The 18,371-nt window shown below is 28.2% G+C and overlaps 1 protein-coding gene and 1 non-coding gene across 3 annotated transcripts; one reads left to right on the top strand and one right to left on the bottom strand.

Moving 5' to 3' along the window:
- Positions 1-2,814: 2,814 nt before the first annotated feature.
- Positions 2,815-2,886, bottom strand: TRNAP-AGG. Its single transcript has one exon. It is a non-coding gene; the product is annotated as a tRNA-Pro (tRNA).
- A 7,069-nt stretch (positions 2,887-9,955) lies between these two features.
- Positions 9,956-12,329, top strand: LOC114379651 (long chain base biosynthesis protein 1-like). 2 transcript variants are annotated; one of them, XM_028338338.1, is made up of 4 exons: positions 9,956-10,508; positions 11,219-11,310; positions 11,677-11,766; positions 11,837-12,329. In XM_028338338.1, the coding sequence occupies exons 1-4, from the start codon at positions 10,444-10,446 to the stop codon at positions 11,971-11,973; spliced, it is 384 nt and encodes a 127-aa protein (XP_028194139.1). In that variant the 5' UTR covers positions 9,956-10,443; the 3' UTR covers positions 11,974-12,329. The 2 variants fall into 2 exon arrangements, 1 of the variants encoding a protein (XP_028194139.1); XR_003659552.1 differs by having other exon boundaries at positions 9,959-10,508; positions 11,693-11,766.
- Positions 12,330-18,371: the final 6,042 nt, after the last annotated feature.

The following is an 18,371-nucleotide window of genomic DNA, read 5'->3' as shown; positions in this document are numbered from 1 at the left end:
CCCTATATCTCAAGGATTTATTGGAGGTAAGAAAACATCCAATATATATAGTGTTTTCACGGGGAGCTTTCTTCACCATTAATAGTCTTTGTGTAGTTTCAACTTTCACATTTTAAATGTAATTTTTTACATGTTAGATATAATTTTTAAAAGTTAATAATTATAATTTTTAAATGTCAAACGAGATTCTTCTATTTTTAACACGCATTACGTGTATGTTTGGTTTGACGTTCAAAAATCAATTATGAGTCCAAAATTAATTTTACCTAATTTCAGGTTATAGACAATTTCAAAATTGATTTTAAATTTAAAATTAATTCTGAGTTGAAACAATTTTAAGTAATTTTTATGTTGAATCAGAAAATTTATACCATTAAATTTTATTTCTAACTTAATTATATAATAAAAACTTTCAAACATAAATCACTTACTTCAAAATTAATTTCATGTAAAATTAATGGTAGACCTACATTGGTCCGAGGGTATGCACTTACATCCTCTCATCTTTTAAAATTCACTAAATTTGTAAATAAAATTTTATATTTTTATATTTTATTTTATTTATATTTATATAATTGACCCTACTGACTTTTTTTTATTTTTTTATAATTTGCACTAACTGATTTAGAGTCTTGAATCGGCCACTATTTAGGAAACCTTGTCATCCGCCGCATCAAACCACCGAACCCACTTTCATCCCCCACCAAAGCTAGCCCACCTCGCAGTATCACACTCTCATCCAGACACCCACAATGCAGTTTTGGTCCCCTTTTTTTCTGCTAATTAAGAAACGGTTCCCTGTTGAAGACTATGTAACAATGCTTAATTAGTTCGCCAAACTCTAACCACGAAACTAGATAAGGGACCGTACCTTACGTGAAAAATTACTTTAGTTAAGCAACTCCGGTTAGAGATACTAATTTTACGTAAACAAACAGTGAAGACAGGTATAGTATATTTTTTTCCTTAATTTCTTAAATGCAAACTGATTAGACTAAATATTGATTGCTGTTTTTCTTTGCTGTCGAATTGTAATTGCATTTTTTACCCTCATTATCACGTAGGAGCTTCCACGACAATATATATGGTTTGGTTTAAATATTAGAGAGATGAAGAAGATTGGTCAGAACACATATAGATCATACATAAGTTTCTCCTAAAATTAATAATAGCTAGGGTGCTCTGCAATTAATTAATGACTTAAATATATGCCACAATGTCAAAGGTGACTTAGGTTGTAATAGGTGGTTTTACCTTACGATACGTTGAATTCCCAAACTTAAATATGCCACAATGTCAAAAAGTGACTAAGGTTGTATAGGTGCTTTTACCTTACGATAAGTTGAATTCCCAAATAGTCCAAGTATATATATCGCACCTTAGCTGGCTTGATCCATTTTCGTTGTTATCTTATATTTTTCTTCGAATCTTCTTGGAATTAAATTTACAAAGAAAGAGTCACTTTGCATCCTAGTGCAAGATGATAACTACTAGTACAAATAAAAAAGTGCATAGAACTGATCAAGAGGCGTGTTCTCATGGACAATAAAAGCTACCTAGCTAGGCGTAATATTGATTCTACTTGTGTTGCGATCGACGATGACTTAAATTCGGGCATTTTGTTACATAAGCTGTATATCCATGGTGCTGAGCTTTCTACATTTGCTGCAACTTAGTTGAATCACCTTTGTCCCAGTTCCTACGTAAATTTCATGGCTCATTAATATTATAGTATAACTCGTTTTTACCAGCCATTAATATAACCTTTACCGGCTATATAGATTCGATCCATGGCTCAACTTTCATTATGTTTATTTGAACCATGATTTGAACTAATATACTGCAATTCCATTGTTTATTTGCTTGATTAAATATTAGAAAATTAGCACAAGCTATTTTTATTCATGATAATATTTTTATTATTTGTATTTAATATGTTAATTGTATTGCTTTTAAATATTCCAATTATTTGTGAGTATTCTTGTTGCACGCCTACTTTTAGATATAGGAGGGTCAACTTGTTTAAAATAAAGTTTGTTTTCCAAATATAAATTGTTTTTTCAGATACTAAATTCCATTGATATAATTTATTATGAATATGATTTACATTGGAAAAACTATATTTAACAATATTTAGTTTGGCATGTAAAAAGTTTATTATATTTAATAATATATTAATTCAAATCAAAATATTTTAAGAAATATAAAAAAGTATACTATCAATTAAATAATAATATGTATAATTGTCTCATGCAAATTAATCGTGGTTTATACCTATCTAATTTCATTAAAAATATATATATTCGTTTACCAAATAAATATGTATAACATCTCATGCAAGTCATGGTTTACCTAACTAGCTAGTTAAATTAAATAGTTACTTGTATGTTATTAAGATATTTTGTATTTCCTTGAATTTCAAAGAGGACTTTATTTTATTGCTCGTGCTTTGCTCTAATTTTGGGTCTTCAGCTTCACAAAAAATATCTGTAGTCATGGATATTTGCTAGTAAAACCCATATAAATATTTATTTTATATAACTAAAAAATATAATAAATGAATACTTTTAATATGTTATAACTAAAATTTATGAAAAGATAAATATTCTTTTACTGAGTATAAAAATAAATATTTTTCAATATATAAATTATATTTTAAATTTTCATGAATAACCATAATTGAAATTTGCAAACACAGACAATGATGCCTAGTATTATAATCAGTGAGCTTATAAGATAATTAACGTATTGTGGGATGGACGAAATACAAGAGGTTGTAAAAAATTTGGGACCACGACATCAAAAAGCAAATTGGGGGCATTCCGAGAATTGAACTCGGGACCTCTCGCACCCTAAGCGAGAATCATACCACTAGACCAAATGCCCACATTAAATTGTCTGCATCCAATCAAATTTATAGACACTTATAATGGAAACTTTATTGAAACAAAGAATAACAAACGTTATTTTTATGGATATGAAAAAAAAAATTAATTTATTATTTTTACCTGATTAATTAATTTAAAATTTTAATAATAATAATATTTAGAAACTAAGCTTCTAAATAATGTGTTAATTGACTGATGATATAAAAAATATATTATTTTGTAATAGGTTAAAATTAAACTCGTATAATAAGTCTTTAAGCAACATCACTAAACATAACTAAGGCAAATCTTAAATAGATAATTAAGCTGAATAAAATAAAATTCATTTTGGATAAGTCATAAGTTTGAGTCCTCGTTTATTTTCTTTAAATAAGTTAAAGACCATATAGTGCATCATATAGTGCATGTAATGATAATATAAAGAATGTTTATATTATCATCTAATTATAAATTGACATATATAATTAGTTTATTAAATTTTATAATAATTATTTTAAAAATTATAACAATCATAAAAAAATTTATTGGTTGATAGTCTAAATTTTTCTACGTTTAACAATGTAGAGAAAATAGAAATTAAAATTTGATAAATGTTCTTCAAATTTTTAAAACTTTTCCTATTTTAAAACAAAACATCATCTCTTTACCTAAAATTTCTTCATAAAAGAAAAAATGACGCACATTTGATAGAATATTACAGTTTTTTTATATTTGATTAGTTGATTGATGTTTTCAAAATAATGATCATGTAACTTAATATTAAAGCATTTTTTTTATCTAAATTTAAAAAATGGGGATAAAAATAAATAAAAACTATCGCCAAACATTTGAAAAAATGACTTGTTTAGATTTTGTGTGTGTGTGTATAAATTAAAAAATACAAATAACTAATTTATATTAAAAATATATTAATTTTGTATATACATTCTTTATTATTCTATGATTTATTTATTTGATGCTCTGAATTTCTTTTACCAAATGCTTTGAAATATCTAAAACATATAAAATATTTAAACAATATTCATATTAAATTTCTTTAAATTTTAATAATTATTAAAAAAATATATGGAAAAACATGTGAAATAAATACATATAAGAATATAAGTAAATATAATAATTAATATTCTTTTAAATTTTTAAAACGACAAAAGAATAAAAAAAATCCTAAATCTATAATTAAAATAATAGCAATACTTGAATGCTTAAAAGTCAATGAAAGAATCTGAGAAGTGAAAAGTAGTGATGCTTCTAGTACCACGTTGGAATTTTAAATGTGGTACTACCTCTTCCATTCGTTCATTTGTTTCTACTTTGATGCTGACTATACATATACATACATACACTAGTAAGAGCAAGTTGCAATTCCCCCCCAAAAAAAGGTTAGAACAAGTTGCTTAGGTTAGTTATTCAAATTAAGCAAGTTGATAATACTACGAGCTTTTATGGAGTTTTATAAAAATTGCTTATATAACTATCACTAAAGTTTGTTTAACCGGCCATAAAGAAAATAATTTTTAAGTTAAAATATAGGTTGTTGAGTGAACAGAGAGATGGAATGATATCCACTAAAAAAAGAGTTAAGAATACAAATTAGATTTGTTTTACAATCAAAATAAAATTAATGGGTGTTCTAAAATCTTAAATGAGAACAAGAAACCCACTATATGAAAATTAAGAGCACAAATTGAGTTCAGACTAGCTAGTCATTAAAATATCAAACACAAGTTCAAGAATAAATAGTTTAATAATAATAATAATAATAATAATAATAATAATAATAATAAAATCATGATTTCATAATTATATAATATTAAAAACCAAAAACAAAATACCATCTATATGCTACAAACATTCAAAATTTAAGTATAAATCAAATATATTATAATACTTATATTTAGGTTCGAATAATACAAACCAATGTTTAATAATAATAATAGATTCACATTGTACAATAAATAAATAAATAAAATAAAATAACAAGTATCTTGGTTGGTTTTTTATTTTTTAAGAAAATATTTAAATACTATAATATTAAGTATTCTTTTTATTGACCCGTTGTGAACTGATTTTTTCCCTGTAATTGGCCTTTTTTTGCCAATTTTTTTATTGTTTTTCCAATTTTAACCAATTTTTCATGCTCAATTCATCAATTTTTTAGACCTAGTACTTTCAATTGCCAAAACTATCATACAAACTAGTTGTACGAAGAAGGCTATGGTCATTTTCAGTTAACTAGTGTCCCATATATCTCACAATGTCAAGGTTTTCTTTGTCATTATTTTAAAATATAGTAAAACAACGATTAAGAATTCTAAAACAAAATAAACCATTAAAAAATATTGATTTCTAAAAAACCGTTTTTAAAAGTATCTACTTTTTAAGACGATTTTTAGAAAAATTGTTTTAGAATATACATTTTTTAAGACGATTTTCTTAAAACTGTTTTAAAATATTTATTTTCTAAGATGATTTTCTTAAAAAATGTCTTTAAATTCTAACATTTTTAATATTATTTAAATAAAAAGTCTAAGATTCTAAGACGATTTTTAAAAAAATTAAGGATAAATAATCATTTTCGTCATTAAATATGTAGAGCGTCAACAAATTCGTTCCAAAAAATGAAAATTTAAATTTTTAGTCCCCGAAAGTGAAAAAAGTGTAACAAATCTATCCATCTGTTAACCTCCTTCCGTTATCGTTAATGAAAGAGTCTACGTGGCACATTCAGAGATGAATTTATCAGTGTTCTATTTAGGGACGAAAATGATTATTTATCCAAAATATAATTTAATCTTCATCTTTTCTCCTTTTTTTTTAATCGTTACAAGTGATTATTGTAATGTTATGCATGCAACGATTAAAAAAGGGAGAAAATGAATATTAAATTATATTTTGGATAAATAGTCATTTTTGTACCTGAATGTGTAAAGTACTTACAAATTCGTCCTTGAATGCATTACGTATGCTCTTTCATTTTCATTAACCATAACAGAAGAAAGTTAACGGATGAATGAATGTGGTGTACTTTTTCACTTTCATTGACAAAAATTTGAATTTTTATCTTTTGGGGTTCAATTTGTTAATACTCAACAAATTTAAGAATAAAAATAATTATTTATCCAAAAATTAATATAAAAACTAACATTTTAAGACGGTTTAAAAATCATCATGAAAATTAAATATTTTTCATGATGATTCTTTATTTTTCATGATGACAAATTCAAAGACGATTTAGAACTATTGTGAAAAATACTTAAAAATCATCTTTGAAAAGTGCTCAATTATATATATTAGTGGCAACAGAAGCAATGAAATCAGTCATATTTTCTCGTTTTGCACATTTAAAAAAAAAACTAAATTGACTTTAAAATCGTCCACAAAACTATTATTCTAAGAAATTCAATCTTGAATTAGATTTATTCTTCTCCTATCTTTTCCCTTTGTTTGAGCTCTTCTTATACATTTTGAGTCCAAAATTAATCATCGTTCAGAATATTTGCATTCGTCCTTCCCTCGACGCACATATATTTTTGCAACGCACTCAAAATTTTAGTGGGCTTTTTATAATGCTCGTGTAAATGCAGCCCGAAAATTTTCTAGCATGCACAAGTATGGCTGGGAGCGCTTAATGCAATATAAATACTGTTGTGATTTAAATAAACTATGCATAATTAATTAATTTTGAATGTTCTTAACTCATAAATTTAAAGTTAATTATGAATCTTATAATTTCAAATATAAATTTATTTTACCTAAATTTAAAATTGCTTAAAGAATGTATAAATATTTATTATAACAAAGGGACAAACCCCTATAATAATATCAATTATATAATGTGTTTTTTCTTTTATAGTAATTTTTAGCTAGGAATCGACTAAACTTTGAAATTGGAATGAGTTCAAGGTGAAGTCCATTCTTTAAGTAAAAAATTTAAGATTTGAAACTTTCCCTTATAAATAAAATTTAAGTACAGAATATATAATTGTGTTAAATACTTAAATTAAAAGAAAGGAGAGTTTTGCTTTCATAGTAATTTTATCCCAATTGAAAGAATTGTCTTTACTCTTTAATGAAAGATGTTATAGCCTCTATCAAAAGTTTTGTCTAAAATTATGTAGGATTTAGTTTTTTAATAGCTTCTACATTTTTAAAAGGAAAAGTTATGTCAAATATATTTTTTAAATTTCTAAGAAATTGAAGAACTTGATTTTTATGAAAGAAATAGGTGAAAAGAACTTAACAAAAATAATTCCTCTTATCTAGCGGTTTCTCTCTTTTACCCCTCTCTCTCTCCCTGCTCTCTTTCCATTTTCCCTTTTTCCTATAATAAAGAAAATAAAAATTGACAAATAACTGTTATATCATTTTTAAAAGTCACTTCGATATTTAACTTATAAAATAACTTTTAAATTAAAGTAGATAAAGCACGCCTACCTCTATTGTGATAAACCATTGTTAGTACACAAATCTTAGTTGCAATATATAACTCCCCACTTTTCTCAAAATGTGAGTGATTGTTTTCAGTCTTTATCAGTAAAATAACAATAGACAAGGGGTTATCACATCTTTTGACGCCCTAGAGGGAACTGCTCAAGTTAGGAAGATGGTTATGATATTGTGATATGGAAGATTATACATTATTTAAACAATTTAAAAATAAGGGTAAAATATGTTTGAGATTTTTGTAAAATTTAAAAAGTATTAATTTTGTTCTTATAAAAAATTTGTTATTAATTTGTTCCTTACAAAAATAAAATATTTATATACTGGTCCTTAGTGGTAATTTTGTCAGACGATAATTTGATATGATTAACAAATTTACACATGAAATTTGATTACAAATGAATTAAATAATGTGTGGCAGTTAAAGTTCCTCAAAATGAATTAAACATTTTTTGACAACTAAAACCTCAAATTTGTAATTTTTCGTCACTTTCTGAGCGATTTTCTCGTATTTTCTGATGAGATTAAGAGAAAGATGAAGCAACAATCGATTCTGGTGTCTTTTAACGGTGCTTGAAAAGATAAAAAGAGAAAGTAATTAAATTCGTTAGACACATTAGAACACTATCTAATGAGTTATTATAGAGGACTAACAAAAACATGTTTTATTTTTATAGATATTAAATTAATACAAAAAATTTATGAAAACAAAATTAATACTTTTCAAATTTTATAGGAACTTTAAACATATTTTATCCTAAAAATAATAACATTGCAATTTAATATATTTGGTGCATCACAAGAAAATGTGTAGTATTTTTTATTTTTTATATCAAAATTAACTTAATTGTCTTTTAAATTGTGTATCAATCACCCATAGGATATAACTTAATTGGTTAAACAAAATGTATAAATTATTATGAATCTCCCATATTACTTTTGATTCTTACAAATAAAAAAATTACATAAGTAAATTGTAACTAATTCAATCAGCCTAATATAAGGATTTTGGAGTCTTTAAACTCTTGAAGTTGAAAAGAACCAGATGAGTAGTAGGTCCGGTTTAGATAACCTTATCACGATTTAGTGGTAATGAAAGCTCTTGAAACATATATAAACCTCAATCCAATTAAATCTTTCATCTATAATTATGCTTGCTTAAAACTAGTATAATATCCAAAAGAGAGATAATGACTCTAGGCACCTCTTCTCTCTCTTTGATATTTCGTCCAAACTCAATTTTGGTAAAAGTAACTGTTTATGGGTGTGATACCCCCCAATTGCAGGTCAGTAATCATGGGGATACCCTTTGTCTGCTATGATGGACCCACCAGCTCTTTGCTTTTTGGAACTAAGCTAAGCAAGGGGCAGCTTTACAATTAGTTATACGGAAAAAAGAACTACTTACATAATTAGCCAACTAATTACATGTTAGTTAAAATTTTACAAATGCAAAATAGAGTTAATTAAGAACTATATTTTTTATCCGTATTAAGAGCTATATAAATCCCTTTTTAGTAAAATATTTAGAGGTGTCGATTTTCTCTAAATGTTTAGATTCGAATTTTATAATAATAATTCCAACAATTTAAACTAGACTCTAACTTTTCAGAGACTATTCATTTGTTTATGTTTCGATATGAACATAAATATAAGAGCAATATTATTTTACCTTATAGTATTTTCTCAATGATCCTTCCAAATATTTTGTAAACAAATTGACAAAAATACCTTATTATTTCAAAAACATGCATGTAAAGTATTTAGTTTTTTTTATTTGATACTTAATTAAGAAAATTATTATAAGAGAATTTAGTATATCTTATACATAAATATGAAAATTCTAAAATGAAATATACCCACAGCAACAATACTGGATAGGAGACATGGACATATGATGAAAGGTTCGATGAATGCGGGCGTTAAATAAGACTAAAAACGAAACAGGGGAAAGTTGCTTATTGCCAGACAAAGACAGGATCAATCCACAGGAACAGGACAAAGACACATTGATTAGGTTGAATTGAATGAAGAATTGTGATGATTCATTTGGTATGTAAATTAATTTTGGGTGAAAAGATTGACCCCTTAATTATTTGATAGGATGGAAAGGCATAAATTTGGATGGCTGAGAAATTCATTAGTCACACAGTTTCTCATTTCTCCTTTTTTCGAAAGATCGTGAAGGAAGGAATGATACTGGTCAGAGTTCACATGTTTTCATCCATTTAAATACTGTTTATCACATATTTTTATTCTTTTATCTACCAAATTAATTAAATAAAAAAGAGAAGTCTGTATTTTTATATTAAACAACTTTATTTTGTCCTCCTTTTATTACATCAATTATGTGAATTTTTTGGTATGAAATTATTTTAATTTAATAAAAAAAATTGAATTTCACTAAAAAGATAAATGTGATTTAGACAAAAATAAGAAACAAGAGTGTTGAGGATGGGGTGGTTTTTTATAATTTAATTTTATTGATACTGATTGATAATACTAATTAGTAATTATCGTACATTGATCCACTCGACTCTTATATCTTTATGTGTCTCTATTGTGTTAGGGTGTGTAACTGTTTTTATAACAAAAAACAAACACAAAGACAAAAGCCTCGCCCTCACTTCACTCTCAATCTCACACTTTCTTTCTTTCTCTGAATCTCTCTGCTGCAATGGATTGATATACCCTTATGCTGTGTGGCTTTAATAAAGTCATTATACTACATGTCAATATCTGTGTCACAATGTTATGTTACCTAGCTTTTTATCCAGAAAAAAAAGAGTTTAGAGAAAATCATCACTACTAAAAAAATATTTTTTTATGACGCACATACGACATTGATCTTCTGAAATCATTGTAATATAATACGCGGTGACACTTTCGTAATTACGAAATTTGAAAATGAAGACAGTCATATGAAAAATCATCTTCGAATGATACATATGATAATTTTCACAATGTTTTTGGAAAAATCGCCATGGTTTTTGTATCATTTAGTCGTGTGAACTCATTTAATTAACTGAGTCAATTTCGTGCCCTCAGTCAGTACACTCACCACCTGCGCGCTGCCCTCACTCAGCTCACCCTCTTCGTCACTCACCCTTCCATGCCGGCCCGCCCTGTCATCGAACATATTTGGCCGCCATTCAATTACTACCGTCATCATCCAAGGTCGGTATCTTATTTCCCCTATTTGACTATTTCAGTTAGAATAATGATGCAAGCTAGGTTAGCGTTAGAATGTCTTATTTCGTTTCATTTTAAATTTCATTTTTGGTGGGGAATGAATAGCGCTCGCAACCATAATGGCGAGTTCTTGTGTGGCTTTCAGAACAATATAATAGTTGAGTGAGAAAATGTGCATTTAAAGTTAAATTTGATGGAACCACTATAATATGATCGATCCAGTGTTGAGGGGTTGTGATAGATGCACAAGGACTTAGATTCGATTGTCGTTGCTTCCACTATGAGATTGAATGGATGATTTGAGTGGATGCAAGTATTGTTCTTCATCCCACTAATAATCTCAAGTAGCAGCACACGAAAGTTGTATACCTCTGTATTGACCGAGACAACACCATTCATTGCATATTTTGGAGACATGTAGCCACTTAAGAAATAAAGAAAGTTTACCTATTAGGATAGAATAGAATCATGAAGTTTACTAGGAAAATTGTATCATAGCAACAAGAATTGTATAATTGGGTAAAACTAGACAATGACTGAATCCTCGAGTGTTTATCATGTTACTTGTAAAAGCCATGAGTTCCTTATTTAGTAGATATGATAGATAGATATAATTACAATATTTTCTTGGTGTTCTATCAGATTTGTTGTGTATACTTACTATGTTCCAACAACTCTATTGGTGTTTTCTTCAGATCATTGCAATCCAAATATTCTAGCGAAGCCAAAGTCAGAGATTCTTGGATTCATTTCTTCATCAAGCAATATATTGCTTGCCTTCAAATCCGTATGTATCACCTTTAGTCTTGAATATCTGTGCAAATACACAAGTCGTTGAGCTGTGCCTTCAATGATTTTAATACGCTTATTCCATTCTAGCTCATTATTTCTACTTGCATCTGTTTATAAGTAAGAAACACATTAGTAATTAGAACATGAAGTCACCATATCTTTATGTAGCATTTGACATTAAAAAAAGAATGGTATGAGACTTGTGTTTTTTATTTTCTTTATTCCACCCTTTTTATTAGAACTAAGTGTACCACATTTTCCCTTTTATCATGTATTGCTCTGTTTATATTATGCATCAAACATGAAATAAATATGAGATGTTCTGTTTTGTGTAGTTCTAACTAGTCTAATGTTCTGTTAGACATATCTTTATGCAGTGCTGTTGGGTCACATACCATAATTAATGGCAAAGAAGTTGTCAATTTTTTATGCAGTGCTGCTGGGACAATTGGTAGGACTCAATCTTAAAGTTTGTTTCTGAGGAAATGCTTGTATGCTTATGATAACTTTCCTTTTCCCAGATGTCCACCTTGACTGTGAAGCAAGAATAGCAAAAATTTTAGGAACCCCTGAATCATTTATGTACTCTGATGGACTTTCCACCATGTTCAGTGTAATTCTTGCTTTCTCTAAAAAAGGAGATGTAATTGTGATGTAAGTATGCCTAAGTTTGTCTTTGAATATTTTCTTTGTAATATTTAGTTTTTCATGTGTTTTTTTTTACCTCATGACATTTATTTATGCTTTTAGTGGGCATTGACATCACAAATAAAAGTATTTGGTACTGCAACCTAAGTGACATTTTGTACTGGAGCCTGCAGTGAAATACAAGATTTATCCCACCTTGGCCATAGTGAAATACTGGATTCATCCCACTTTGGCTAGTGTTATTTTTGTTTTATCATTCTTTGGCTATAGTGATTTTATGTGTGGTTTATATGTCTTCTCAACAGAAAATTAACATAAATATAGTACATTCTTGTAACTTGTAATATCATTTTTTTTGTCAAACTATGATTAACAGTTAATGATAGTATCGTGCAGCATGCAACCTTTTTAGGTTCTTGGGCAACAATTCATTTATTAAAAGTATGGTTTATTAAATTTAGAACACTTTGAAGCTAGTTGTAATTGACTAGATTTTCTGTTCACATTATATTCTTTTATAAAATTTTGAATTTCAGAGTGTATTTTAATGTTTGAGCAGATAATGCTTGTAGATCCAGATAGAGTGAGAGTTGTAATCTAAAAATTAGCATTGACAAAGGCCATATCTAGTTAAAATTTTATTTTTCTATTGTTCAAGAAAGTGTTAATTATGGCAATAATTCTGTTGTTCTCTATTATTATTATTATTATTATTATTATAAAAGAACAACATTCTTAACGTCTGTCGGCTCTTGCAGAAGATGGGCCTGCCGGTTTAATTTCGTGTAAAAAAAAAAAAATAACTTTCTAAGATAATTGTCTACCAAAATGGTATTAGAAATAATAATAAAAAAATTAATCCGTTTCTAAGAAGGTTTTTGACTTTGAGGGTCTCAGAAATGTTTTTTTTTAAATATTAATTCAAAGACGATTTTTTAAAAAAAATTGGGTTAAAAATAACAAGATTTCAAAGACGATTTTTTTAGACTGTCTTAGATACAAGTGTTTTTTTAAAAAAAAACTTATTCTAAAATGAAAAAGTGTTCAATTTTCACAACATAATCTACAAAAATGATTAAAAATTATCTTTGAAAGGCTATTAAAACTGACGCTGTATCTATTTTTTTAGTAGTGCACGGGTAAACCAAGGGAATTTTACTGCCCCACGCCACGTGCGATCTCAACACGACCGGAAGAAACATCCTTAATTTTCGTGAAGGAAAGAAATGAAAAAAAAATAAGTCGATCGACTTTGTAATTATAATAGCTGTTATATGTTGATGCAGCACTTCAATGCCTAGTTTGTTCCAAAGAATGATGCAATTCAGCTTTTTGTATGGAAAAAATATGCGAATGAATTAATTGTAATCATGAGCCTTTTTTTGTCTATATTAAGAAAGAATTCTTGAAAGCATGCATGCATCTAATTTACTGTTTGAGAAGATAATGAAGGATATCCTATTTATTCGTGTGGTGGTGATGGCTAAACCACAAAGATAAAGGTGCGGATTAATTTCATTATTCATTAATTCGCGTAGTGGGTAAGCATGTATGGGGTGGGGTCACAACCTACTAGTTCCAGGATTCACATAGTGAGTATGGTGGTAGAACTGTCACTGTGAGATATAGACTAATCTCTAAGTGACACTCACGAAATAAGATACAAGCGCAAAGCTTAGTAACGCGCTATCACTAATTAGAACCTACTTGAACGTAAATATTATAGGGGTTGCGTACTAAAGTCGGTTAAAGAATATGTAGTTCAAGACAATTAAATCATTACATTTTTCTCGAGTGGAAGTTCATAAATAGGTATAAGGCTCAAACCCGGAAGGTTCATTATACCGAAATACAATATCACATGTTCTTTCTCATGTTTCTATACAAATTATCTTTTAGAAAATATATCTTAAAATTTTAAATTATGTGGGGGGAATGTTGGTAAATATTTGTGTTTTAATTTAAAATTTATAAATATATATTAATTATATTAATTCTATTTTATAAAATAAAATATTTATTTTAGATTTTCTTAATATTTTGTTTTAATGAGTCAACTAGTTTGTTATATTTGTTTTGGTGATTGTAGGTTGGTTTCCAACGGTCATATCTCCAATGATAATACTTTGTACGTTGCAGAAGGTGGTTTGTGTCTATATATACATCTCCTTCCTCCTTTGTAAAAAGATGACAGGACAACATGTGATTTCTTTCTCCCAACAAAATTGTCTCTTTCTTTACCTATAAAAAAACTTATTTTTGTGAGAGCAAGAACATTGGTGTTCAGAAGGTCGGGGATCCTTTCGCTGCACACGATCGAAACCAACGGGTTGTCATATCTTGGGAGAGGAGCGCAATCAAATTTTTCTACCAGTGCAGTGAGGCGTTTTCTCTCTAAGATAGCATTTGCGCGCTTCAATCCAGACTATATCTTTCTTTCCCTAATTTATTTTTTCCTTGTTCTTATTGTATGATATAGTGCATTATTGATTTATGTGGTATCAATTAAAATTATTTTTCTACTGTTATTTTGTTATTTAATTAAAGACTGTGCATCTTCTTCTTATTTATTTCTTTCATTTTTATTTTATTTTTCTAACAGTCTTAGAGAGAAAAACTTTATACTTTCTTCTTGTATAGTCTTTTCTACGGTAGCATCCTGTTTTAACAAAATGTGTATAATGGATACATTGAGTTTTTATGCTCCATTAAAAATGCTTTTTTATATTATTTCATTTCTTAAAATTTTAAATTAGTGTGAGAATGTTGAAAAATATTTTCTTATAATTTGAAATTTATAATTAAAATATATTTTCTTTATTAATGATGGTTTTAAAGATAAAATGCTTTTAGAATTAGTTTATGTGAAAAACTAAAAACATTTCACTACTTTCATTCCTGCCTTAGGAAGTTATCTTTTACTTGGTCAAATAATCTTGTGAACACAAGTCTTTAAAATCAGGACGTTTGTTGTTTGGTTTTTAAATTTCTATTGTTTAACGTTATTATTATTACTGCAAGTATTTTGTTGCTACATGTTGATTGATTGTCTCTTTATATATAACCCATTGATAAAAGATAAGCCTGTGAAAATATAACACAAAAACAATAAAGTAAACACTTTGGTGAAGCTTTATATTCTGCATGTTGCATTCTTAATAGAGTATCTTATAAAAAAATTTTAAAAAAATCTTTATGAGCTATGGAGAAAAAGAGAACCAAATCTGAAATATCTTAAAGTGTGGGGGTGTGTAAACCAGTTTGGGCCAATTTATCTTATTTTGATATTATTGATCGGTTTTTGTGGATATGCCAAAAATTTTCTCATTATTACAATGGATCCACAAAAAAAAAGAGTTTGTATCAAATAACATATATACTTCGGCTTTCTTGTATAAAAACTTTGGCTCGTAAGCACAAAAGTATTGCGCACACTTTTTTGAAAAGATTAGGGTCAGAAAAATTATTGGAAGAATTCTTTACAGAAGAAGAATAGACTTTTTCTTTGATTTTTCCAAGAACTTCTTTTACTTTGCAGAGGTTATACAGAGGTCGGATTTGGTATTAATATCCATATTAATAAGAAAAGGAAAATTGAAAAAAAATGTTAATTGTATTTTGTTGGATATTTTTTACATAATACTACTTATAGATTCTTAGTTGTTAATTCAGAAGTGACTGAAATTTCTAATGTTATTATTATGCAATCTAGAGATGTCACTTTCTTTGAAAATCTTTTTCCTTAAAAAATAAATCGTTAAATCTTTATATGGTTTGAAACAAGCTCCAAAGCAATGACACAAAAGTTTGAATAAGTTATTCTTTTGTATGATTTTCAAATTAATGATAGTGATAAATGTGTGTATGTGAAACAATTTGATGATAATGGATGTGTCATTTTATGTTTGTATCTGGATGACATATTGATATTTGGTAGCAATATGACATAAAAGACCTTGGTCAAATAGATGTGATTTTGGGAATTAAGCTTATAAAGAAAAATGATGGCATGACTTTTACCCAATCTTATTATGTTGAAAAGCTATTGAAGAAGTTTAATTATTTTGATGTGAAACCTGTTTCTACTCCTTATGACTCATCCATCAAGTTAAAGAAAAATTTGAGTAAAGGAATTTCTTCACATAAATATTCTCAAATTATTGGTTCTTTGTTGCATTTGACAAACTTCTCTAGGCCTGACATTGCATATGCAGTTGGTAGATTAGGAAGGTATACTAATAATCCTGATCATTCTCGTTGGATTGCATTAGAAAGAGTTTTTAGATACTTAAAAGGAACCATTAATTATGACATTCATTATACATGTTTTCTTGCGGTAATTGAGGGGTTTAATGATGCAAATTGGATTTCTAATTCTAAGGAAACAAAATTAACAAGTGATTATGTTTTTACTTTAACTGGTGGTACAGTATCATCGAAATCTACTAAACAAACTATTATTTCACGTTCTACTATGGAACAAAAATTATTGCTTTAGATACTGCTACTAGTGAGACTGAGTTTCTTAAAAATTTGTTATGTGATTTGTCATTGTTGAATAAGTCTATACCTCCAATTCCAACGCATTGTGATAGTCAAGTTGCTATATCTAAAGTTACTAGCAAAAATTTTAATGAAAAAAGAAGACACTTAAGAGTGAGACATAAGTCTATTAGAAATTTGATTTCTCATGGTGTCGTTTCTCTTAACTTTGTCAGGTCAAAAAATAATATTGCGGATTCGCTTACAAAAGGGTTGACGCACCAACAAGTACTTGAGTCGTCAAGGAGAATGAGACTAAAGCCCATTATTTAGTTACAACAATGGACACCCGTCTCCGTGTGATTGGTGATCCCATGAATGGAATTCAATGGGTAACAACGAAATTGTTTGTTGACTAAAGTACACCAAAATGAAATTTGGCGGAGCTGTTCCGTTTCTCATTCCTATGACCAAGTGTATTATAAATTGTGACAATATTAAGGTTGAAGTATTTATATATGTGTATTTTTGGTAAAAAAAAACAAAATACCTCTTAATGAATCCGATGACAATTATTGTAGGGGTGGGGGTCACAACCCACTCTTTGAGGATTCACCTAGTGAGTGTGGTGGTGGGGCCGCCACTGTGAGATATGGACTAATCTCTAAGTGACACTCACGAAACAAGATACAAGCGCAAGACCGTGTAACGCGCTACCACTGATTAGAACCTAATTGAACGTCAATATTGTAGGGGTTGTGTACTAAGGTCCGGTTAAAGAATATGTAGTTCAAGACAATCAAGTCACTACATTTTTTTCGGGTGGAAGTTAATAAACACTAGGTATAAGGCTCAAACCCAGAAGGTTCCTTATATCGAAATACAATATCACATGCTCTTTCTCTCATGTTTCTATACAAATTATCTTTTAGAAAATATATCTTAAAATTTTAAATTATGTGGGGAAATGTTGGTAAATACTTGTGTTTTAATTTAAAATTTATAAATATATATTAATTATATTAATTCTATTTTATAAAATAAAATATTTATTTTAAATTTTCTTAAGATTTTGTTTTAATGAGTCTACTAGTTTGTTGTGTTTATTTTGCACAAGGTGGTTTTTGCCTATATATATATATATATATATATATATATATATATATATATATATATATATATATATATCTTTCCTCCTTTCTGAAAAGATGATAGAGCAACAAAAACTTATTTTTGTGAGAGCAAGAGCATTGGTGTTCAGAAAGTGCAGGGATCCTTTTGGTGCACACGATCGGAACCAACGGGTTGTCGTATCTTGGAAAAGGAGTACAATCAAATTTTTCTACCAATGCAGTGGGGCGTCTTCTCTCTGAGAATAGCGTTTACGCGCTTCAACCCAAACTATATCTTTCTTCCCCTAATTTACTTTTTCTTTGTTCTTATTGTATGATATAGTACATTATTGATTTATGTGATGTCAATTAAAATTATTTTTCTACTGTTATTTTATTATTTAATTAAAGACTATGCATCTTCTTCTTCTTATTTATTTCTTTCATTTTTATTTTATTTTTCTAACCGTTTGTTCCAAAGAATGATGCAATTCAACTTTTGTATGGAAAAAATATGCGAACGAATTAATTGTAATCATGAGCCTTTTTTGTCTATACTAAGAAAGAATTCTTGAAAGCATGCATGCATCCTTCAAATAATGACTAATTTACTGCTTGAGAAGATAATGCAGGATATCCTATCTATTCGTGTGGTGTGATGGCTAAACCACAAAGGCAAAGGTGCAGATTAATTTCATTATTCATTAATTCGCGTAGTGGGTAAGCATGTATGTGTAGATGGGATCAGCGCTAGCTAGCTTCTTGAACAAATGGGTAGTTACAAAGTCATGGTCACATACACAACTGTTACGTA

The sequence above is a fragment of the Glycine soja genome, chromosome 12 (genome assembly GCF_004193775.1).
Source record: "Glycine soja cultivar W05 chromosome 12, ASM419377v2, whole genome shotgun sequence".
NCBI classification, from domain to species: Eukaryota; Viridiplantae; Streptophyta; class Magnoliopsida; order Fabales; family Fabaceae; genus Glycine; species Glycine soja.
The sequence above is the reverse complement of the archived record's forward strand: the minus strand, read 5'-3'. Positions and strand labels throughout refer to the sequence as shown.

Bases quoted from the DNA above. Each gene is read 5' to 3' on its own strand.
- LOC114379651 (XM_028338338.1), top strand. From the start codon at position 10,444: ATGCCGGCCCGCCCTGTCATCGAACATATTTGGCCGCCATTCAATTAC. The intron at 10,509-11,218 runs GTCGGTATCTTA...TGTTTTCTTCAG, and splicing joins TACTACCGTCATCATCCAAG to ATCATTGCAATCCAAATATT. The intron at 11,311-11,676 runs GTATGTATCACC...ATGTTCTGTTAG, and splicing joins TATTGCTTGCCTTCAAATCC to ACATATCTTTATGCAGTGCT.